This window comes from Pieris rapae, chromosome Z, assembly GCF_905147795.1.
Source record: "Pieris rapae chromosome Z, ilPieRapa1.1, whole genome shotgun sequence".
Classification (NCBI taxonomy): domain Eukaryota; kingdom Metazoa; phylum Arthropoda; class Insecta; order Lepidoptera; family Pieridae; genus Pieris; species Pieris rapae.
The window spans coordinates 1,246,925-1,272,437 of NC_059534.1; the positions used below are offsets into that span (position 1 = coordinate 1,246,925).

Below are 25,513 nucleotides of genomic sequence, written 5' to 3' on the forward strand. Positions count from 1 at the left end.
TTATTTATTCATATAGCTAACATAATGTACACTTATGAACGTCAAAAAATATGTATTAAATGCTTCTAATTTTACATTTACTGCCAGTTCTCAAATCAAGGGCGTATAGGTAATATATTCTAAAAATCTTGTTATTTACGAAAAGATATAAACGTATTTAAACATGGTAATTTTCAACAGTATAATACTCTAAACAGAACTAAGCGTACGACCAACTAGGCTTCAGAAGATAAATCACTCCTTATATGGAAATTGTATTTGTTTTTACAACAAACTCCCAAGTGAAATTAGATAATTATCACTAAATAAATTAAAAGCCCTCGTTAAACGTAATAAAAAAGTAATCAACAAAGATTTTTATAAATTTTACAAATGTTTCAATGATCCTAATCCTTTTCCCTCCAAAACTTGCGTAACGCATTTTTTTTTTCGTAGAGGCCGCCACGTGCCGTAACGGTTAAAAACAGCTGTCCGTCCGCAGCTGCTGACAGGGGCAGCGCACCTTTGGTTAAATAACTATGAATTGTATTCGGAACGAAGTAAGAATCTAGTTGTTTCAGTTTGTTAATGGAACAGGGGGCAAACGGGGTCACTTGATTTTAAGCCCATGCACATCTCTAACGCCAGAGGACTCGTGCGTTGCTGGCCTTTTAAGAATTAGTACGCTCTTATACAACTAAATCAGATGAACAATATTCGGAGGCTTATCTGATGTTAAGTGATACCATGGTTACTCAATGCTAAAGGCCTCGCGAAGGTATCGCCTGCCTTTTAAGAATTTGCATGCTCTTTTCTTGGAGGACCCTGAGTCGAATTGGTTGTGGGACGACTGACGTCAACTGAACAACTGATCACCTTCTTGCTTGTAAAAGGTATTTTCACGAAACATATATAAAAACTTGATTCTGTGGTATTTTCTTACTCACATAATAGATCTTAAGTTGTCACAAATAGCACGATTTTGTGGGACTGGAGCCTCACGAGCAAACGGGTTGCCATAAATATAGTTAAAACCGCCGCCCATGGACACCTACAATCGGGGCTAGCGTGTGTGTTGCATTTCTGCATTACTTGAAGCTGTTTCATTTACAAAATAATTACATTGACACAAATGTTTTTTACCCCTGACAATTATGAATAGGGTGATCTATACATCTCTTTCACACCTTTGTTGTTATATTTGTTTGCCATTTTGATAGTCTGACATTGACCTTACCCGTATAATATTGTAGTCTACAATTACTACTAAGTACTTACTGACGGACTCAAAAACTGCATCAAACTTTAGAAAGTGATTTTTTTAATAAGTTTGCAAACTTTTGAGATTTTATTATATAATTATGGAGAGACTTGCCCCTAAATCTTAAAAAAAACAACATTTAAAAATAGAACTGCAGTAAAACAAATGAATATAGCTGGGAAAAGAAAATTTACTCGTACTTAGTATCAGATTTGCGTGTTTTTAAAAATTGATTCTTATTGATTTTTTATTCTTTTGACAATTGAATTATGTTGTTGTATTGTTACCAGCGGAATTGTTGGGTTAGCTTTTAACTCATCGAGAGTTTCTGAACCATCGTTCTAACAAGCTGCTCAAATTGTAGCATTGGGCTTGGATCAACGAACGATTGGTAGAAATTTAACTTTTAACCAGTCTACGGTATCTAGAATATACAATAGAATATCTAGAAGGTTTGTGGAGACAGGTTTTTTTGGTTGACAAAAGGAGACGTGGTACAGGCAGGTCTCGAGCGACCACCGGTCGTGTTAACCGATTTATTGTTGAAACTTCCCTGCGAAATCGTTTCCTCACGTCAGTTAACATCAAAACAGAGTTTAATATAGTGCGTGGAGGAAACGTTAGTGCACGAACAATAAGAAGAGGGTTAAAGGAAGCGGATATCACCCGGATTGTCTTCGTAGGGTTTGGTTATTGGGATGCAGATACGAGATCAATCGACTGTCACGGTGTGATTGTGGATTTATTATTGAGTTCGGGCCTAAGCTATCTCCCGTAGCCATTTAATTAAAATATCCAAATTAATAAATTTATATTAATACTAACGACCCGCCCCGGCTTCGCACGGGTGCAATGCTGATACTAAATACACTACAGAAAAACTGTGTACAATACTTAGTACATTATTTTGATAAAACTCGTAGGGTTCAGCCTGCGTTTGCAATGTAAGCGGAGAAAATGTAATTATTTACGACATCACATTAGAAACCTCAAAAATAACAGTACTTCTCCAACAATTAAATGGATGTTATTTTTGGATGGATGTTACATATAAACCTTCCTCTTGAATCACTCTATCTATTTAAAAAAACCGCATCAAAATCCGTTGCGTAGTTTCAAAGGTACATAGGGACAGAGAAAGCGACTTTGTTTTGTATAGTACAAGTAGTGATTTATATAATATAATAAATAATTTCTCTTTGGTCAGGAATTCCAAATTCAATTTAACAGCTTTATTAATTTTGTTATTCGATATTCAAATTCATTTAATTTTTCCGTTTTAATTTCTTTCCTTTCCGTCACTCTATCCGTGCGATCTTCGTTTAAGCCCCACTGAGCTACAATTCAGCCTTCAGTGTTGCTAGCCCTTTAGAATCAATCAAAATCAATAATCCTAAATATCGATTAAATCTCCAAGGGATTATCCCTTTTCTTAAAAAGGGATAAGAAAGGGAAAACCTAGTGTAAGCACTAGGTTTGAAAGCTAAACTCAAGTAAAATTAAAAGGCCGGCAACGCACTCGCGAGCCCTCTGGCATTGAGAGTGTCCATGGGCGGCGGTATCACTTAACATCAGGTGAGCCTCCTGCCCGTTTGCCCCTGTTCTATAAAAAAAGTATACTTCAAAAATACATTCAAGTATATAATTAAATCGAACGAATTTGGTAGAGCTGTATGTATTTGAATTTCGATGAATACTTATAACTTTTTAATTTACCTAGGTTATTTGTTTCCTTGTCGAATACGAATAACATTTCATTAATACGTATGTCTTAGTTAATTTAAAAAAAAACTGTATGATTTTAATCCAATTCCCTTTCCCATTGTAAAACATAATTTTGATATTGAAACAATTTTACTGCCTGATTGTGACTAAAAATATGTCTTATTTTTCAATTCTGAGTCTTTACGTACTACAAGATTAATAAGGTAACTTTACCGTATTACACATATAAATACAACAAAATTTTGGAAAATCTACCGTATTTTTATAAGCATTCGCTAGGTTTCAGAGTTGGCAACACTACTTGCCCATTTGTGCGAACTTCACGAGTCATGTACGAATTAGTAATTATGAATTGTTAAATCCAATTACAAATCAAGAAATATATGTTCACCCAAAAATATCGTCGTGATTACTTTTGTGAGCACCGAATAAAAGGTTTAGTGAAATATTAAATTTCGCGTTTCAATACAAACTCTATATTTTATAAATATAGTGTTATATGACGAATCCTATTGGTATTGATCTGTGAATAACTTTATCCGCTAGGTTTCAGAGTTGGCAACACTACTTGCCCATTTGTGCGAACTTCACGAGTCTAGCTTCGATGATCATGTACGAACTACTAATTATGAAATGTTAAATACAATTTAAACTCAAGAAAAATATACACAACCAAAATTAAGGAATCGAATCAATTTCGAATATAGATTTCAAAAAATCTTTGTTATTGTTATTTTGCACAAATTTATTTGGGCTAATATTGTTTCTAAAATATTTGAAACAATAGAAAATAATGGAATTCTGTGTACACTTGCAATAAATATCAAAATCAAATCAAATCAAAATCATTTATTCATGTACACTTATGAACGTCAAATAAAGAAATTTAATGTATTTAAATGCTTCTAATTTTACATTTACTGCCAGTTCTCAAATCAAGGGCGTAGAACTCTCCGCCACTCTTTTTAATCGCCAAGTTTTTTTCTTTTTACACAACGTTTGTAAGGAGCTGCAACCATTACACCATGTTCCATATGACATCTTGCGTAATCAAGAATAATAAAAATAAATTCAAAACAAAGATTTGTCCTCTATCAGCAGGAGGCATGGTGAAATAGGAGCACGCACTTACTCGTGGGAACAACACGCAAAGTACAAAGTACACGTAGATAGTAGAAACAACTAATGAAAATTAAAATTAATTATTATAATATGTGGAGGCTGATACAGTTCCACCGTGCCCTGTCCAGTTGGTGTGAACAAATTCTTTTGGCTTCTTCAGAAGTTCTTTGGTGTGAGCTCCCAAGTAATCCCTTTGCGTCTGCAATGTTTGCCTCATTTAATACAATTTTATTAATAAATTATATATATATACTCAAAATATGATATATATCATTCGGAATTTTTTCGGAACCTTGCCTAAAGGGAGTCCCTTTAATAATATATTTTAATTATTAAATTTATAGGTTAGTTACTAGGTATATTAGAATTAACTTCAATTATATTTTTATCTTTTAATTGAATTAACTAGTAAATGTTTCACTGCTCAAATAAACTATAGGTATATTATGTTATACTAAATTGTTTTTTTGTTCAAATAGAATTTGTATACTGTTATCGGATTTGCTGTCACGATACATAGATTTTCTTTAGTATAAATAATTTTAATGCAATTCTGATGAATCAATACAAATTTAAGGAACACAAATTTTAATTGATTGTTACGCCGCTAGCTCGTAAGTAAATTCTTAAAAATAAGCGTGGTCAACCTGTCTCTAAAAAGCTGTAACTCTATTAGTGTAGTAACTTTATTTCTCATAAGAATTATGTACAAAAATTCGCTTACTGAGAAAACATTATAAACTAAAATTAATAATTTTTATAACGCAGAGATGTAGGTACGTATATAAAATTTACAAAACTAAAACATCACCAAAAATGTAGGTAGACAATAAACTCCACGGTCAACCAAGCAAAAACATACATGTTCATGGTTCAAACTAGTTTATATTAATTACTTTTTATATTTTTATAAGACTATTTTATTTTTAGTTTATTGTTCCATATAAATGTATTTATTTTAGGTAAATAAATACATTTATATGGGTTTATAAAACATTTTATTGATGGGGTTTTATTTGTTTTTGTTTAATAGAAGTAATTACTTATTAATATTTAAACTTTATACGTGTACATATCTAATCTACATAGGGTGTATTGCTTTATAACATCATCATTTACAATATTACGCTGCCTATCTGATAAGTTAGAAGATGTTGCGTTGTCGGCATATTAAAAATCGGTATGCTCTTTCCTAATCGGGTTCTTAGTCATATTGCATACCTATTCAAGCAGCTAGTCTAACATAGAGTAAATTAACACATTTTATTGATTTATTTACTAGATTTTTATATATTTATATCAGAATACAAGATATATACATTACAGCTATTGTTTTTGTTAATCTACGATAACTGATTCTGTGTGCCCACGGGCAAAGCCTCCACCATTTTCCTCCATTTTTCCTTATTGTATATCAATCTCGTCCAGGTCTTTCCAGCAATTTCCACAATTTCGTCGGCCCACCTTTTAAATGGCCTACCTCAGTTTCTTTCATGGCCTCTTGGTTGCCATAGTGTTAGTGCTATTGCTCCATTTATCTGCTCCTCTTATAGTATGTCCAGCCCATTTCCATTTTAGTTCTTTTAGACGAACTAACGACATTAAAAAAAATTAAAGTGTGAAAAAATTAATCTGATTAACAATTTATATGAAATAAAAATATTTTACTTTTTCAGCTTTCCGAAGCAGGATGAAGCCTTGGGCGTTTCCTATAGGAAATAATTTTGCTTGCGTATAGTGTCTTGCGCAGTTGTTCGAGTAATACTTTCTTATCGCCAGTGAATTTTCCCGATGGACCTGGCAGAACATTGCTGGCTTTTACACATTCATCTAAATAAACGTATAATTTGAGTTGGTTCGGATGATGACGCCTTGCTGTTTATAAAAATTGGACACGCTCCATTTATCTAATTAAAATTCATATCATTTAAAAATTCACAAGAAAAAAAAGATTCATAAGAGAATGTTGTGAAACGATTGATAAATGTTATAATAACAATAAGCCTTTATTTTTTGACATCCTATTTACATAAATAAAATAAAATAGATATGAATACAAATTTAACTAAGATGCGGCGGAAATAAAAGTCTTCATTAACAATTATTTAATCTTACATAAGTACTAAAAAATCTATTCTATAATAAAAAAATAATATATATCCTTCAGATTGAATATAATGTTATGTTTGTGTTATTTTAAACGTGGGTTATATACTAAATATTTTTAATCCGATCTATCGTTATCTTTAGTATTAGGTATTATAATATGGTAGGCATTCGTTTCTGATAGGTTTCTTTTCGCATAAAACATTTAAAATTATTTAAAATATTCTATAATTGATGTGTTCGCATCATCCGGCTGATAAGAGACGTGTTACGCTGTATTAACCTGCATTGGTTACGACATACGGGCTACACTCGTCTGAGTTGCACTACAAGTACACTCATGTCATACACTCAAACAAAAGACGATGCGATCTTTCTGTTTAATTTTAATCTACCCTATTTGTGTAGTTATTAGGATTTATAAAATTTTGTTAGATATTGGGTTTTTAAAATATGTTATTTGATAACCTATTTAAGTACATACACTGTTTTGTTTATAGAACTTTGTTAAGTAGATTATGTATCAACATATAGGAAAGAGCGTTCATCCCTTACAAAGGTTCTTAGATATTACAAGGGATGTACTAAAATGTAGATAAAGCCTATTTACTTAATGAAGGAAAATTTTGTTTGTTTTTTTTTGTTGTTGTTTTGATTTTCGATCTCCTATCTAAATTCCAATAAGCAAACCCTACGTAGACTATTTATTTTTGGCGTCGGATAGAATGCAATCTCTTCGCTCTTTACACACATATTTGATAATCAATATAAACCAAATAAAGTAAATAAAACCGTTCAGTTAATATTAAAATATAAATGTCTATGTTTAAAATATATCAAATAGCTTTTTAATTATTTTAAAAACTGGTGTAAGTTAAATAAATGTAATGTAAATCTTAAGGTACGATATTGGCACAGTTGAACTATCAGTTTCATACAAAGGTCTATACACATACACCGGTCCTACCTACCATGGGTAGCTTGTATATATATATATGTGTATACAGAAGGCTATTACAATCCGTCGATTGGTTATGGACACATTTTTATCAATATTTGGATTAAGATGTCTATCTCAGATGGTCATAAAAGGATTGAGATAGGTTATTGGCATTAGGCGTTAATGGTTTAATGCCAGTCCATTTTCCTGTTCCCATTTGTTCTGCAGTGTCACGAATCTTTGGCAATAAGTATTTACCTGAATTTGAACTTTGAACATGCTAATCAAGTAAGTAATTATTTAAATTAATTATATTTCATATTTTTACTTTATAATTTTATTTATAAACAATACGTTAATTTCTTTTAAATTTATAAGTGAAACTAGTTCATTTTAAATAATTTAAGGTATCCTAATGTCTTTTATATAAATAGCTACATATTAACTTTCATTTTTTAACATCACTCACATCTCACTTAACACACTCACGTCTTTAAATTTCAGATTGTCACTTGTGATTTCTATTAAGTACAAACACTTCAGCCATCTCCTTCTGATATGAGGTCAATTAGAAATCAATATCCTATTATGATGTTTTATATGATGGTTATATGACCTATGCCCTTGAATTGAGGACTATATAAGTAAAGGAAGTCCTCATTAAACTATATTTTTTTTTGAGATACTGTTTATTTAAAGTTAATTATTTATGTACCAACGTTACTTACAAGAAGCATATTGACGTCACGTAAATATATATAAATGTATACATATATATAAAGAATACTCTTAAATAAAGACGAAAATGAAACTCACAAACCTCTGTTTTAAAAATTTATTTCATTTTGATATTAATTACTAAACAACAGTTTTGAAATATTTAAAACGGTGTTTTAATCATTATATACCTATATTTATTAAAATTTATTTAATATCATGTTCTTTTTACTTATATTTTTTGTCGAATCTAGCATACATACTTTGACGAGAAAATACACACTAATACAAAAAATATTAAAATAATTTACAAATTAAGAAAACAATTTTATAGCGGTACAAACAGAAATAAACGACAGAAACTATGAAAAGTTTTAAAGCCAGACAAAATACCAATTGTTCATTTGAATTTTCTTTAAAAAAATGCGAGGGTCAGTAGGCAAAAGGTAACAAAGAAAAAGTGAAAATGGTCGCTCAACATCTGTATAACTGTTATACTCGTATATATAACAAAATCAGATGTAGTAAAAACTTAATCTCAATAATTTGTGTTAGAACATGAAAAACGGAAATATAATTGTTAAATTAAGAAATAGTTATAATAGTTACATAATAGAAAAACTTTTTAACGAAATTTTTATCTTATTATTTATAGTTATTTTTAATCAAATTTTCAAAAAAGGATTTTCTTCTATTAACGCCACCAACTTCGGGCCGTGGACTGGCTAAACATCCATTCTCCACAACTTTGGCTGCATCGTTTTCATTAGATTTAGACATCTCTTCATTTACATGTGATGGTGCTGGTGTATTTTCTGGTCCAGCTTGTTTGGTTCGCCGAACCCACATGCTCCTCGCCGTTAGGCTATGGACACGTGCCAGCGTAATATCACAATTCCGATCTCCCCCCTGACATCTGTTTTTCCATAGGATGAACGACTCCTGTAAACATTATTTTTATCTTTCATTTACATGAATAACACATATTATAAATCAATTCACCATCGGGATGATTAAGCGACAAGTTTTCGTTATTTTGCATTCTTTTCGCTTACCCTCAATTTAGTGAAAAAAATTATAATTAAAACACCTAAGTACTACTTATTATTATTTATTTAGTGTTTTTATAACTTGTGTTTAAATTTATCACCACGTATATAGGCGATAAATCACTATGAACGCATAAAGTGTGTTAATATTTCTATTTTTTTAAAACTATGAAACACACACAAAACATAAAACTTACCTTAGCTTGCTGACAATCCATATAGATTAAATAATTTAACGTTAGAATTCTCAAAAAAAAATTTAATTCTGATTTACTCACAACTTTTTGCACTTTACTACTTTACTTTAATCTCACTAATGGTTTAAGATGGTGAAACAACTGTACAGGTAGATGGCTGACACTCGTATGCGTATGATCAAGTTTCTACTAGAATTTTATATCAAAACAACCATAGCCAAAATTAAAAACAAAAGTTTTTTTTTAATATAATGGCAATAGTTTTAACTGTTTGCCAGTTTCAAGTAAACGGTAGGGAAACTAAACGCGTGAAAAAATAAAGAAACACAGTAAAAAATAAAGGGATAAGCTAGTTAAACACCTAATATTATCGGTTTCAGAAAAAGCATTGTTGGGTGCCTTTCTCGAACCTAATTAGCTGTTTTGCTGGTGATTTTTTTTTCTCTACTTTAAGTACCAATATTCTTGGTTATTTTATTTTATTGTGTATTTATCTTATCTTGTTTATGTTTTTAATTCCTATTATTTGCAAAACTCATGTTTACATATATTGTCGTACATATTAGATAGAAGTGACCATTTTAGAACTTTTAACTTAAAAAAAACTTTGTTTACTGGGGGATCCTGGGTTGAATTTCAGCATAATAATTGCCTTTGATCTCGCTGCTTTTCAACCAAACATATTCCATGACTCCCAAAGAGGGGTTTCGGGAAGAGCAGCAAAATCATGACAATAATTCATGTATGGGACTATGTCTCCGTCCTTTATCGTTTCCTTGGCAAGGTGATCGGCTTTCTCATTTTCTTTGATACCATAGTGACCTGGAATCCATGCAAAGATAATGGCATAATAAGAAAAAACATTCTCCAGTAAAAACCGAGTACACTCCTTGTTTTATTTCTACATACAATTTTAAATTGTCGCGCCATGCGATAGTACCGCTTGCATTATCTGGAGCGTTGGTGTAAGCATTTTTTTACTATGAAGTTGTTCTCTTCGCTAGAAGTAATAGTGTTCTGTGCCGAAAAATGTCGTAGTGATTAGTTTTGTGAGTGCCGAATAAAAGGTGTAGTGAAATATTAAATTTCGCGTTTCAATACAAACTCCATATTTATAAATAGTGTTAAAGGACGAATCCTATTGATCTGTCAATAATTTTATTTTGACTTCTAATGGCTGTAGCCCTTAAATTGTGAATCCTATATAAGTGATCTAAACATGTTTCCCTTAACACCGCCCGTCGTTAAACGCTTACTGGGGTGGAAAAAAGGTCCTGAAGGTACGTCAGCCGCTGAAGACAAATGGTCGGAAAAGGCCGTGAAGAGTTTGGTAAAGAAATTGAAGAAAACTGGAGCTATTGAGGAGCTTGAGAAGGCGTTGTCGAATCAAAGCGGTCATACCAAATGTGTAACAATACCAAGGTAACATATTTCTTTGTTCATACACATTAAGGAGATCCCTTAAATTATGTTTTATAAGAACGACAGTGAGCAATAATTTAACTTTATTTTATTAGCTCATAAGGATATTAGAGTTTTTATGTATAGGAAATATTAAAAAGGGTGGTTATTGTTAATTGTTAATGGGTGACATTACAAATATCATAAAGCAATTACAAATTGCATTACCTACCATATAATATTGTTGTCTTAAAACACTCTTGGACTTTGCTGACTTAGATAAATATCTTGTTATAATTATATAACAAGAGAATTAGAAGAAACTGTAATTTTTTAATTGTTTATAAACTTTCCTACTGCTGTGTGTGTGTTCAGTTTTCACTTGGTTATACAATACACATAAAAATACAACAAACTGATTTTATGTACTGCAATGTCTGAGCAATGTTGAAAATGGATCTATAATTTAAGCTGCAGAGAGTGACATAGGGGTAGGCTATGGATAACAGGTCTGATAGAAGTCAATGACTTCATATTGACTCCATCGGACCTGTTTTCCTTTATCTTTTTCATACTGCTAACTAATTAAACACATTTATTTCTGGAACACGGAACATGGAATTTTACAGGCAAAGATAAACACCACCTTCCATCAAATGAAATGTAGGCAAACTAAAAACTTAAATAAAGCAAGGACTATATTTAAATTTATTTTAAAACACATATAACAATTAAATCTACATTCCATTAACCCAACTGAGCTAGAGATTGAGATTATTGAAACAATTTTTATTTTGTACCGATGTTCAAACTTGAATAAGATTTAACGTTTAGGTCAAACAAGTCGGTCAACAACTGTTATTTCTATGTTAGGAATATTATTATTAACACTAAAAATGGTTAAAGTTATTCTTTTCTGATTAGAGTACTTTTTTCTACCTGTGTATAACCATGCATTTTCTTTATATTTAATAAATTTTTATTTATAAAAAAAAAATTATATTTAAAAAAAATCTACAATATACATCTTAAATTATGTCTTTGGAATTCTAAATCAGTCTAATTATGCTGGTTTAACTAAAGTACTATAACTTTCCTTTGCAACATTGAAAGTTTAATCACAAATAGTGACAAAGTTTCTGAGCAGTTATAGAAAAATAATGTGGTAGGAGTAGTTGAAATTATTAATTTATGTTATATATTGTAAATAAAGAAAATTAACAATATTATCAGAATAATTTGTTACAATATATACTCTTTATTTTACTAGTTCAAAAACATTTAAAAATACATGTGAAATACTAGTAATTTATAATACATCTTTTTATAGAAAATATTCAATAAAGTGTGTTTTGTGTGATAAACACGTAAAATAAAAGATGTCAATTGCAAAGCAGAATTTATTTGGACAGATTTTTTGTAGGTAAAGTTTCAAGGCTGACCGCTGAAATATATCATTTTTTTTTTAGAACAGGGGGCAAACGGGTAGGAGGCTCAGTTGATGTTAAGTGATACCGCCGCCCATGGACACTCAATGACAGAAGGCTCGCAAGTGCGTTGCCAGCCTTTTAAGAATTTGTACGCTCTTTTCTTGAAGGACCCTAAGTCGAATTGATTCTGAAAAACTTCAGTGGGCAGCTGAATTAGTTCCGAACAAATTTAACAGTTTAATTTCTAAACGATAACACATAAACATATGAAAATATAAAGTGCGTTGAACTTTCATTTTTCGTTCTCCGAAACCGGAAAATTCAACATGGCGCGCAGTATTCTAGGAAAGCCCCTACACCTACATGTAAAACCCGATCGATTCGAAAATTCCCTCTGCGCATTACATTTTCTGCGAACATTGATCTGTGCGATTTGGTAGCGTTATTGTAGATAGGACGCATAATATCAATACGCAGGTCACGGTGCCGTGAAAATAGAAGCTTTGCCAAAATGGCTGCCGGTTCTTAGACCTCTATCATTTATTTATTTTTTTAACTACATTGTGTATTCGTTTATTTAATTTTTTCTTGTTATTTGTGTGTGGGATTACACCTATATTGCAAAATTCTAATGGCAATCTGGTTGGGTAAGGTCGCGTTTTATCTATCGTATACTTCCTGATACACAAATCTGTGATATTATTACCTATTGTATTTTGTGAAAATATCGTTAATATATTAATTCAATGTTGAATATATTTGTTATATATATAACTGTAATTGTATTTATCTTTAGGTTATTAGGCAATATACATAACATGCTCATCACTAAATAATTATTACTGTGAGTCTTAATTTTAATATGAAAAGTTACAATAAATTAATTAAAACAATAAGCATTACATTGAATAACAAACTCAAATATGAAAATATTTATTATTAAGCGTAATATTAATGTGAATTTTTATACAATTTACAGATAACAGATTTTTTTACATATTAAATGTAAGCACATAATTAACTTACATTATTGATTACATATATTTAATTATTATTTATAATTATATTTAAATTAAATTGCTGCAGATTCTATTACAAATTTAAATTGGGAAAAACTAAAGTATAGATGAATTAATAAAATTGTATTGTGTTGTAAACAACACGAATGTAATTTTTTAATGTACTATTAAGAATATCTATATATATTTAATTACTGTGTGCATAGATGTAAATTTATTCACATCGAGCAAAGAACCTTAGCTGGATTAGTAGCAATTTCTGAGTGTATGTTTTTATTGTTGAACTTTACCAATATCATTAAAGTTTATTAGTATAGTGAACTTATAATAATTGTTGTGGCATTCTAATAGCAATAACATTTTAAACTCGGGGAAAAGGGTATGATCTATTTTCCATTATAAAATCAGTTTGAAGTCACACTCTCTTTGATATAATATTGTTGGGAAAATTCCTACTTTATACAAAAGTTGCAAATCTTTATTTTTCTTTATCTTATTCTATCTATTCATATAATAGGCCATTAATTATCAATATCTTTATTGTACTTAATTGATTTGTTGTTTTGAATTATTTATTTGTTTAGGTTATACGTACAAACGTAAAAAAAAATGCTTTTAATTTCATAGTTACTGCCAGCTTTCAAATCCAGGGCGTAGAACAGAAGAGAACTGGCAATAATCTTTCCGCCACTTTTAATCGCCAAGTTTTTTGTTTTACAAAACGTTTCTGGGGTACGTTTGCAACCATTACACCATGTTTCACATGATATAGTAGAAGTGTAAAGTAATTAATAATAATAATAAATAACAACTATATATATTCCACCGTTCCTCAACTGCGCGTTTTTCTAGGCAGTTTTTTCCACTTTGTGGAACCAGCTGCCGACTGAAGTATTTCCGAACCAATTCGACTTAGGGTCCTTCAAGAAAAGAGCGTACCAATTCTTAAAAGGCCGGCAACGCACTCGCGAGCCCTCTGGCATTGAGAGTGTCCATGGGCGGCGGTATCAGTTAAAATCAGGTGAGCCTCCTGCCCGTTTGAAAAAAACAAAGATTTGTCCTCTATTAGCAGTAGGCATGGTGAAATAGGAGCACGCACTTACATTCTTTCCGAGTCTTTTAAGCCGTCTTTTTCGCTCGGCCCACGGTCTTCTTTGCCGATGAGTAGAGATTTCGTGATAAATTTTATGGCGTGGAATAAGTGATACCTATATCTTATATTCCTGAATAAAAAGTTTTTTTGTCGTGGAAAAAACACGACATTGTCGATATAACTAACTAAGCTTCATACACGAGTTGAAGTTCGACCGAATGCCATTTAAGCCTAACATGACGATCCTTAAAATGTGAATTTGGCTTAGAATTATACCAATTCTTAAAAGGCCGTCAGGCTCTGATTTGTTCTACTACCTTGATTTGATGTTAAGTTACAGTTTGACATTGTACATAGTATTAGCAATATTAATAAATTTTATTTTTCAGGGTGAAACCGAATGATAATATATTGAATGGACAATATCGCAAGGGTCTGCCGCATGTGGTTTACTGCAGGCTGTGGCGCTGGCCGCAGCTACAGGTACAACATTTGAATTTCATAACGGAATCTTGAAACTGTCAAATGTTTATGTCAAATCTAATACAATTAAGACATTCTGGTATCACTTATTAACTGTTAGGATCTTTATATATATAAATCTCCTGTCACGATGTTTGTCCGCGGTGGACTCCTAAACTATTTAACCGATTTTAAATTAAATTGGCACACCGAGCGGTCTGGTCCAACTTAAGAGATAGGTTGGCTTAGATCTTTAATTATGCAATGTGTTGCTTCACTCATAGGCAAGGTTAGATCAGTCATAATCATATTATTTAACACTTAATGAGTTGGCGCTACAAGCTCGTTAGGTCTGGGCCTCAGACTGCTCAATCTGTTTGATGATCATATTTAAATCTCACAGACATATAAAAATAAGTAGGTGATCAGCCTCCTGTGACTGACACACGCTGTCGACCTTTTGGATCGAACACATGTCGGTTTCTTCACGATTTTACTTCACCTGTCGAGCGAATGTTAAATGCGCACATAGAAAGTCCATTGGTGCACAGCCGGGGATCGAATCTCCCTCAGGTATGAGAATCGCACGCTGAAGCCACTAGGCCAACACTATACTTGTATGATGTGGGAAAATTGTGTATGGAGTCAATATGCTGGCTTGTCTGAAAGATCAATGAAACAAGCCGAAACTCATATACACTAAACTCGAAACTCCAAAACATAAATTTACCCCAAATGTTGTGTATAGGGAAGTACTTAATCACTGAGGTCCTACAATTAATCTCTCTAATATTATTTTGTCAATTTATCATAATCGGGCTACAAATTCCTGGATTAAAACCATTCTTTCATTACCCACTTCCAATCAAGACTTTCTGTATGATTATAAGAATTTAGAGTATTTTTAAATTTAATCATGTCGGATGTGTTACGTAAATGATGTTACGAATTTAAAAAATTATATATTGATTAGATTATTAATTTATGTGTGTCTAATAATCTGAAAAGAAACTGTAAGCTTTATTGTTAATAAAAATACATCATCTACATCGGTATCTACGCGGGTGTATGGGGCGTTGCTAGTTACTACCCGTTCAAGTATTACAAGGTACCGGAAAATATCTTGAACAAATGTCCTTGACAGCGCAGAAGCGATTTTTAGGTATCACTGGGAGGGGATCGGCGTGGGACGTGGGGGAGTGACGTGTCGATCGCGTGTTTGGTGAATGGTTTGGTCAAGAAGTTTGCCGGTATCTGTACCAAAGCAGATTTACTGCAATCTGCAAAAAATTATCTCCCCCCCCCTTTTTAGTAATCAAAGAGCTCAAAAGCAAGCTTGTTTGTTTGATTTATATCGTTTTATCCGCTCAAAAGTAATACAAATCCTCGCAAAGTCATTGAAAGCATAGACAATGTGTGTAAAATAGTACGCCCACCCCCAAGAACCCGAACATCCAACCCCCCCCCCCCCCCTTGTGAAGCTTACGTCATACTCCAACAGCCCCTTAATAAGAAAATACTTTCAGAGCCAACATGAATTAAAACCGGTGGACCATTGTGAATACGCTTATCAGTTAAAGAAGGACGAGGTCTGCGTTAACCCATATCATTATAACAAAATTGATTCGCCAGGTAATTTTTTTTTATTTTTATTTTACAGAATTATAAAACCATACATGTTACAAGCTAGGGGTCCGGATAGAAAATGCCTTTTTCCTTATTTATATCTTGATAAAACAAAGGTGTTTATAAACACAATTACTCAACACACACACAAAATACCTAGTTACGCACACTTCACACAGTCACACGCACACATTATCACTTGTCTTCCCTTTATTAGCACTTCTATTCGGTTTCCTCTTGAAATCGCATTCAAAACTGATTGAGTCGCGTTTCTTCTCGCTTTTATATCCCGGGGAATAATCTTGAACGATCGAGAAGTCTCTAGTCTCGCAGGGTTGCTATTGAGTAGCAATTGCACAATTCTAGAACGTTCTCTTTCGATTCTCTTTCGCACATTGTTCCGTCCATGTCCTGTAGCGACCTAGGATGTCCAGGCCAGTGTATTGAAGAAAATTAAACCAGCTTTTTCTTATCTTATCCAATTAATTTATGACATATCTTAACTACGGTTACTTATTGATTGTGTTTTTCTTATATATTGTGTCGAATAAAGTTTTTTCTTTCTTTCATTTAGCTCTGCCGCCAATTTTGGTGCCTCGTTGTCCCGAAAACGAAACCAGGGCTCCACCTCCATACACGGATTATCAGCCCATTCACGAACACACAGACAAGTAAGTATATATAGGGTGTATGTTATTGTAAAGTGATATATATGGTGGTGAAAAGTGTATATTGGTAAAAGTGTGCCGATAACCAATCGACGGATTGTAATAGGCATCTGTGGATACAAGCTATCCATGGTAGGTCGGATCGGTGTAAGTGGATAGACCTTTGTATAAAAATGACACACGAGTTTTAGAAAAAAATTGATATGTTTTAAACAAAGACTTGTATATTTCAATATTATTTGTACGGTTTTATTTACTTTATGTATATTGATTATCAAATATGAGTGTGAAGAGCGAAGAGATTGCATTCAATCCGTCGCCAAAAATGGATTGTCTTCGTAGGGTTTCGTTAATGGGACGCATAATGGGAGATCGATCGCCTGTCACGGTCTGAACTCAGATTTTTTCAATCTGAGATTGTGGATACATATTGGGTTCGGGCGTAAGAGAAGCATCATTTACGCGTGTCTTCAAGAATTGCATTATATATATATATATAATTAGTTATAAAATGGTTTAGGTTTTTACTGGTTATGTTTATATTATGTTTTTACATTAGTTTTATATTGTATTAGTATTAAGTTACTGTAAAAATAGCAAATATATAAAATAACTTTGAATTTTCATTAACATTTAAAATATTTACAGCGTTATGCAAAATGGCGTAGTGGGCGCTCATAGCGCCTTGTATCTTGAGGCAACGCTGGGTCAGCAAGTGCCTGGAAACACCACTGTACACCTGTAAGTGTTTATTTTAAGAAGGTTCACTTACGAAACACAGTCATACAAACACACATGTGCATGTGCATCAAGGACAAGTGTGCACATCACTTAGATTGAAACATTACAATGATGAACGGTGATATCTATACATCTTTTGTATTTTTTTTTCAGCAGTTCGTCGACGGTTGAAACTCCACCTCCAGGGTATATGAGCGAAGATGGCGATCCCATGGATCATAATGATAATATGAGTGAGTGAACCTATTTGAAATTTTTCTTGATACATTTCAGTTTGAGTTTTTAATTTTAATTATGATAATCAGTATAATTTTTTAAAAATCGTGACATTTTTAAGTTTATATTAAAGTATTAGTTAAATAATATGAAGTAAAAGACGAAACAAAAAAATTAATGTTATTTTTTTTGTTCTTGTTAATTTTAATTATGATAATCAGTATAATTTTTTAAAAATCGTGACTCTTTTAAGTTTATATTAAAGTATTAGTTAAATAATATGAAGTAAAAGACGAAACAAAAAAAAAATTAATGTTTTTTTTTGTTCTTGTTAATTTTAATTATGATAATCGGTATTATTTTTTAAAAATCGTGACACTTTTAAGTTTATACATATTCAAGTATTAGTTAAATAATATGAAGTAAAAGACGAAACAAGAAAAAAAATAATGTTATTTTTTTTTTGTTCTTGGCTATTATTCTAAAACAATATACTTAACAATTTTGCAGACTTAACTCGTCTGAGCCCTTCACCAGGAACATTAGGGCCAGAGACAGCTCCAGTGCTGTACCATGAGCCGGCATTCTGGTGCAGCATCAGCTACTACGAGCTGAACACCAGGGTCGGGGAGACGTTCCACGCGTCCCAACCCTCGATCACGGTGGATGGGTTCACCGATCCCAGTAATAGCGAACGGTGGGGATTTGTTTTTTTTTGTTTTTTTTTTTGTGATTAATGTTGGATTTTTTTATAATATTTACACTATTTTTTATACCAGAACAGAAAAGCATGAGAACATTTTGGAATTTTTTGAAAAAAATTTAATAGATATTAAAAAAAGATTTTTTTCCTTATAATAACGTTTCTTTTTTTTTTATCAGGATTTTGAGGTATAATCGTAATAAAATCATGATCGATGTTCAATAGAAAATATTGTTTGTTTAGTTTAGTAGTTTTGAAAGAAATTTTTATTAAAATATTTGTATATTAAATACGGTTTCTTTTTCAGTTTCTGCCTCGGTCTCCTTTCGAATGTGAATAGAAATGAGGTTGTGGAACAAACACGCAGACATATTGGGAAAGGCGTTCGGCTCTACTACATAGGTGGTGAGTGTATGGGCCGATTTCTATTATTTAGCTTAGGTTCGATTACCAGAAAATAACATTTTATTTATGTTGTCAAATATAAAGAACCCAACAAAGTGTCGTTCTAAGATTGTACCAATTCTCAAAAGCCGGCAACGCACTCGTGAGCAATAGCTTTGCAAATATGCTATTTTGTGTCCATGGTTGTAAGGTATACGAATCTATACTTTAAAAGAGTATAGGTTTTAAAAGGCCTGCAACGCATTTGCGAGCCATCTACCATAGTGTTGGTACACTTAACATCAGATGAGCCTCCTGTTTGTTTGTCTAAAAATAAAATAATAATTAAAATACTCTCAATAACTCTTTTATCGAATATCTACTTATATATTAAATAATTATATAAATTCCAGGTGAAGTGTTCGCAGAATGTCTCAGCGATTCGTCAATATTTGTCCAAAGTCCGAATTGCAATCAGCGGTACGGCTGGCATCCAGCCACCGTGTGCAAGATACCACCAGGTCAGTTAATTTATATTTATATATATATATATACATATATACACACACAGTCATGTGCTGATATATTACTTTAATCAGCATATTCAGTTACTAATTTCCTTCCATATAATTATTTAACCAAATTCCTTATTAAAATCATTATTTTGTATTTCATGTGACGAGCCCAAAGCCTCTTTCAGACTAACAAAATCTATATGATTAATCACATTCGGGAACCTAATGGCTACCAATAAAACACTTATTATTTAATAATTTACTTATTTCTTTAAATAATTTACTTATTTTATTAATAATTCACTCATTTTTTTTAAGTAATTCACTCATTTTTGAATAATTCACTTAATTTTTACATTTATACATTTGTTTTATTTTATTTCACTTATTTTTAAATAATTCACTCACTTTTCAATAATTTACATATATTGTGTTTATTTTTTTAATAATATATTTATTATTTTCTTTTAAGATTGTTATTTTTTTATATAATTCACTTTTTAAGTAATTTATTTTTTAATGATACACTCATTTTTTATTGATTTACTTTATATATTTAATACATATATATATTGATGTTATATCAGGTTGCAATTTGAAGATATTCAATAACCAAGAGTTTGCTGCGTTGCTCAGTCAGTCTGTCTCTCAGGGCTTCGAAGCGGTGTTTCAGTTGACTCGTATGTGCACTATTCGGATGAGTTTCGTTAAAGGATGGGGTGCTGAGTATAGGTAATTAGAAAAAATATCCAGTGAAAAAAAAAAAGATATAAATCTCGTTGCTTTAAAAGTTCAGATATATGATAAAATTCTAGCTGAATTAGGAACTTGAAATGAAAAGTTTTGAAATGTTTTATTGTATTTTTTTTTAAATAAGTATATAAAAAATACTCAGAAATTTCATTAAATCTTATACATATATATATATATATAGATTATGTTAAGTATTACAAATACAATTATAATAAAAAAAAACAATATTTTCATTTTGGAGGAAATTTTTGTTCAAATAGAAAAAAAAATGAAGCCCTGCCGACATATCAAAGATTTTTTTCTAGACAGATTGTAATTTGTAAATGGTAATACTAAATCTATTAGATGTTGTGACAATAGAATTTTCTGGAGTCGTTTATAAATCCCATTATTGCACCATGAGGATCTATGACATTTTTTTAAATATAAAAACAATTTCCAGACGTCAAACCGTAACTTCTACGCCGTGCTGGATCGAGCTGCATCTGAATGGACCCCTGCAATGGCTGGACAGAGTTCTGACGCAGATGGGCTCACCGCCCTTGCCCTGCTCCTCCATGTCTTGAACAGGTGATTGATTTGAGAGCTCTCCCTTTGCCGAGGCTATTTGGTATGAAAAATAATATACAAATACACAAAACAACAGCGATATGGAGTCATTCATAGATTTTATACATCACGTGACATAAGTCGACGATGACGTAATATGCTTGTAAATAATGAATGCCTCTTAGAATGCACTCTTAGTGAAATTTCGTCGTCGTGTAATTTAAGTATTGTTTACAAGTATGCTACGTCATCAACTGCGACGCCATTTTGTTTAATTTTCAAAGCCAACTAAATAACATTTTGAACGACCGTAATTATTGTATTTAAATAAAAATAAAATAGTTACCCTTAGACTGACGCCATATGAACGTGAAGCGTCAAAATCGAAAAGGTGTTAAATTTCTTTGATATTGGACAGCGCTTAGATGAGATTTTAAATTGACATAGGATTTTGTATGTGGATTTTTCAGTTTAGATAATGTCACATACTCAGAAAATTTTAGAACCTATACTTAATTCCGTAGAATTCTGACAGCATTGATTTTTTGACATGTCAGAGATGGAAGAAATTTTTGGCCGGGCACATTTTTCAATTTCAATCAGAGTGAACATCTATTTAGTCTATTCATACAGTTTATTTGTTAGTGAATGTATCAATTTTATTAAAATTGGTAAAACATAAAATTGTAGCATTTATATTTTTATTGCCCTCCAATTGGTCAATTTTTTTCTTTTATCGTTAGAGATGTTTTTTAGGAAATGTCAGAACTCTACGGAATAAAAAATCAGAGTATAGTTCTGTGTTTTGATATATTTTCTAAAATATTTTTATATTTTCAGGTCTATACAACTGGCAACGCTCAGCTAAGTGTAGCTCAACAATTACCTCCAAAAATGAGTCTTATTACGATACAGGGTGTGATCTAAGCATATTGGACGTCTAGAATGTCAAATGATAATTGGCAAATTTCGAAAGTCAACTGTCGAATGTTAATTTTCATTTGGCAAATGTCGAATGACAAATGTCAAATGTCAATTGTCGAATGTCAAATGACAAATGTCGAATGTCATAGTCAAATAGTGAACTAGTCAACTGAATCAACTGATGTTCGTGTTCTAGAACGCTTCTCGAACCTAAGTCTCCTTTCTAGAGCTGCCAAGCTCAAGCGGAGATCGTGACTCGAGATACCTTTTGGATTACGTGCCCCAATTGGGCCTTGAGTTGATTCAACTGCTTTAACTCATCTATATCGAAAACGGTTAATAATTACTGAAATAGACGACGGAGTATGCTTAGGTACAACCTGTATACAGGTTTGTGAATATGTCACTGTCATGTTTTGACAGACCAAAAGTTGTCAAACGTTAAATCACAATGTCATTGACAATTGAGGCTGTTTAACAGTCCACGCTATTTAAACATATCAGATTGTTCGTCTTATGAATAGGCCGTTTTATAGTCCACGTAGATTCAGTATTGGACTGAGCTGGTAGTGTCATTGACTGCTCAGTACTCCTGCAGCCTTATAATGGGCTGTTACATGCCCACAAACAAATCTTAATATTATATTCTAACGACGGAATGATGAATAATGAAACAATAATTTTATTTCCTAATGACATTGGAATCGTCAATTTGACATAAATATATTCACAAACATAGACATAGTGTTTAGATTGATGTAAATTCGTATAGTTCATTGCATGTGCATTCGTTATTTTCCCATATTAATTATTTACTGTTTGTCAAAAAATGTCATTCTTTTGTGTCAAATGTTTGACATTGGTTTGGCATTTTTACTAATTTTGACCACATGATAGTGGTCTGAAATAATTGGGAATCCGTTGCATATTTTCCACATTAACTGTTTGACAGAAAGTGGCCGAAACTAAATGTGAACATATATTTAAAAAAACTGAATAGAAATAGTAACAATATGTAAATATCTTACATAAATACAATGGTGGTCAGTTATATGACGTAGAAACAATTCTTATGAAGAAAGTATGACTTCAACGTACAAATATTCCTAAAATAAACACATCCAATACCCGACAATCTTAAAAGCTCATTAAATACATATAATATAAAATATATACAGTGTAAACTCCAAATAACGTCAATTGGTTTTACGACAAACCGCTTATAACGTCGAAATCATTCGGCTTCGATTCCTTTCCATACAATATACTCTCCACAGTAGTACACCTACCCACCATAGCGAGAATTAAATAATAAAACTGCGGAGCTGTGTATGTTATGTTGTCGCTTTATTGTCTTAGTCCGTAATAATCGACTGTCGGCATCATATGTACCGAAATTTAAAAAAAAACCGTTTTGTTTATAAATTGGGATTGATTGAACGTGCTTTATCGCGAAGATGCCTCAATACCGCAATATTTATAATAAATACAATATAATTTCTGGTGCAGTCAAAGACGTCATACGTAAAAAACAGACAATAGCGTTCAAATAGGATTTTTTAATGAAATTATTAACTCTAGTCCGAAATAAACATTTTCGTTTTCTAATACAGATCTTTCCATTTAACCACAAGTCTCTGGGAACGTCAAAATATGATCCCATGAGTGTCGTTATATAGAGTTTACACTGTACTAGACGTCAATTAAAACTTTTAATATTTAAAAGTAAAGTTTGGGGGTCTTTTTCGGATGTGGATTTGGATGTGTTTTGATCGTTGAAGGTAACGGTTCAATGGCATTACAAACGAATCTGAGAGTGCGAGATTTGCCTATCACCTGAATCTTTCAGCATGGCAATTACCACAAACGACCAATAAATGTTTTCTTACCCGTTTAGTGGCCAGCAAATGGTCAGGATTTAAACCTGATAGATAATCTCTGGATATTGTTTGTAAAAAAACATGTGTACACGCGTTACACAAGATAAAAATCTTTGCAAAACTCTTATTCTACGTTTGTAGAAAAAACGACTAGCAAAGAAAGTTTTTTTATAACGCAGTTTATTTAAATATAATAAAAAACCAAAATGTTGATTATAGCTAACTTCAGGGTGTCCGTTTTTTGTGACGGTGTGCGTGAATCGTAAAAATTTACTCTTATAAGTTTTCTCGAACACGCTAATAGAAGTATAACTTCAAAAATAAAGTCTCAGACCAGTCAAAGATGCTGAAACAAGGAATTCTGCTGTTATTGTAAATAACACGGGATACGCCATTAACTATTAATTACGACTATAGGTAGGCTGTGGATGGTAGCAATTTCGGAAATAATACTATACTCTGATTTTTCATTCCGTAGAATTCTGACATTTAATTGTGTTGCTTCTGAAAAGTGGTCCACCATGATGACCCAATTGAGAGCGATAAAAAATAAAATGCCACGTATTGTTTTAAGTTGCCTACAAAAAGGTAAATCTAAAAATTTACTTACTCAAGTGACCTATTACAAAATTTGCAAATGTTTCAAAATCTCGAACAATATATCGTTATATATTAACTTCAATTATTTTTATGTTATTATTTAGCTGGTATCACTGCCTACTATTTTTTAATAAATATCGTACTGGTGCATTATTCTGTCTGTGATGAAAAGGGACGTAATTAACACTCGCCGTAAAACCACTTGTAATGTGGACCACCACCGCACTTAATAAAATCGATACTTTTGCTAATTAATAAAATGTATAGATTCTGTTCAGACTCGTATTGAAATTTAAAAAATCTGCCCGGCTAAAAAGGTTTGTAATCTCTGACATGTCAAAAAATGATAGCTGTCAGAATTCTACAGGATTAAGAATCATAGTACAAAAAAAACAGTTACAACCTTTTTTGTTGTTGTTTCTGATTAGTTAACCTTAAAACTGATTTCAGTTAGGTGGCATATTGAGTGATTTGATATTATATTGTATTTTCTAGATCAACTATATTAAGCATTGATATTTTTGAAACTTATATAAAAAGCCTATTATGTACATATAATTATGATTGAAAGATATTTAATTATTTTAATTGATTTTTGTAAATGATTGAATCTTTTTCTTTTCTTTGGTTTATTTGTTTTTTGTTATATATCCATTATATACGTACGGAATGAATAATTAAGATCTCTAAAGTGGTTTAGTTCGTTTATTTATAATAAATGAGTGATAAATGAGCTGGCCATTAACACAAACCTAGTGGGGCCAGCTAATATTTTTAGTGATTTTGATTATTTTTTCGTAATTTTGATTGTTTTTTTGTAGGTAAATTTCATTATTTTTTTGTAATTTTGATTATGTATTTTTGTAATTTTGATTATTTTTTTGTAATTTTTGATTATGTATTTTGTAATTTTGATTATTTTTTGTAATATTAATTATTATTTGTAATTGTGTAACTTACAGCGTCTAAATGAAGTTATTATATGATTTGAATTGTTGAATTTTTATTCACACTTACAACATTAGGTATTATCAGAACACATACAAAAAAATTAACTTCAATCAATACATTTTATCATAGTAGTGAAGCCAAGGTATATGTTATTGTTATTGAAGATACAGCCGGGGGGCTTGTTCAAGGGTTGAAGCCCACGTTGGGCGGCGAGGTCGGAGCCGCCCAAACCTTTCCATCAGCTAATTATAAGGTTCAGGAAAAGATGTTGTATATTAGGTCACTTGTAAATACAGTGGAACTTGCACAGTCTTAAATAATAAAAAAATGTGATTTTAAAGTTAAATTAATTAGGTATCCAGTGATTAAGTTATATGTTAGTTTAAAAAAGATTGGGATTAGAATTTGTTCCTCCTCTACACTATTACATTTATTTATGTACAATGAAATAATTTAATTCTTAAGTATTATTTTTTTATTATTTTTAGCCATTTTACTTAAT

General features: G+C 31.6%; 1 protein-coding gene across 1 annotated transcript; it reads left to right on the top strand.

The window, feature by feature from the left end:
- The first annotated feature begins 10,107 nt into the window (after window positions 1-10,107).
- LOC110993832 (mothers against decapentaplegic homolog 3) lies at window positions 10,108-25,052 on the top strand. The gene is made up of 12 exons (XM_022260199.2): window positions 10,108-10,518; window positions 14,429-14,522; window positions 16,028-16,133; window positions 16,702-16,798; window positions 17,444-17,536; window positions 17,690-17,769; window positions 18,263-18,449; window positions 18,763-18,860; window positions 19,253-19,360; window positions 19,942-20,086; window positions 20,550-20,677; window positions 21,497-25,052. The coding sequence occupies exons 1-11, from the start codon at window positions 10,316-10,318 to the stop codon at window positions 20,671-20,673; spliced, it is 1,335 nt and encodes a 444-aa protein (XP_022115891.1). The 5' UTR covers window positions 10,108-10,315; the 3' UTR covers window positions 20,674-20,677; window positions 21,497-25,052.
- The last annotated feature ends 461 nt before the right edge of the window (window positions 25,053-25,513 follow it).

Bases quoted from the DNA above. Each gene is read 5' to 3' on its own strand.
- LOC110993832 (XM_022260199.2), top strand. From the start codon at position 10,316: ATGTTTCCCTTAACACCGCCCGTCGTTAAACGCTTACTGGGGTGGAAA. The intron at 10,519-14,428 runs GTAACATATTTC...TTTATTTTTCAG, and splicing joins AAATGTGTAACAATACCAAG to GGTGAAACCGAATGATAATA. The intron at 18,861-19,252 runs GTGAGTGTATGG...TATAAATTCCAG, and splicing joins TCGGCTCTACTACATAGGTG to GTGAAGTGTTCGCAGAATGT.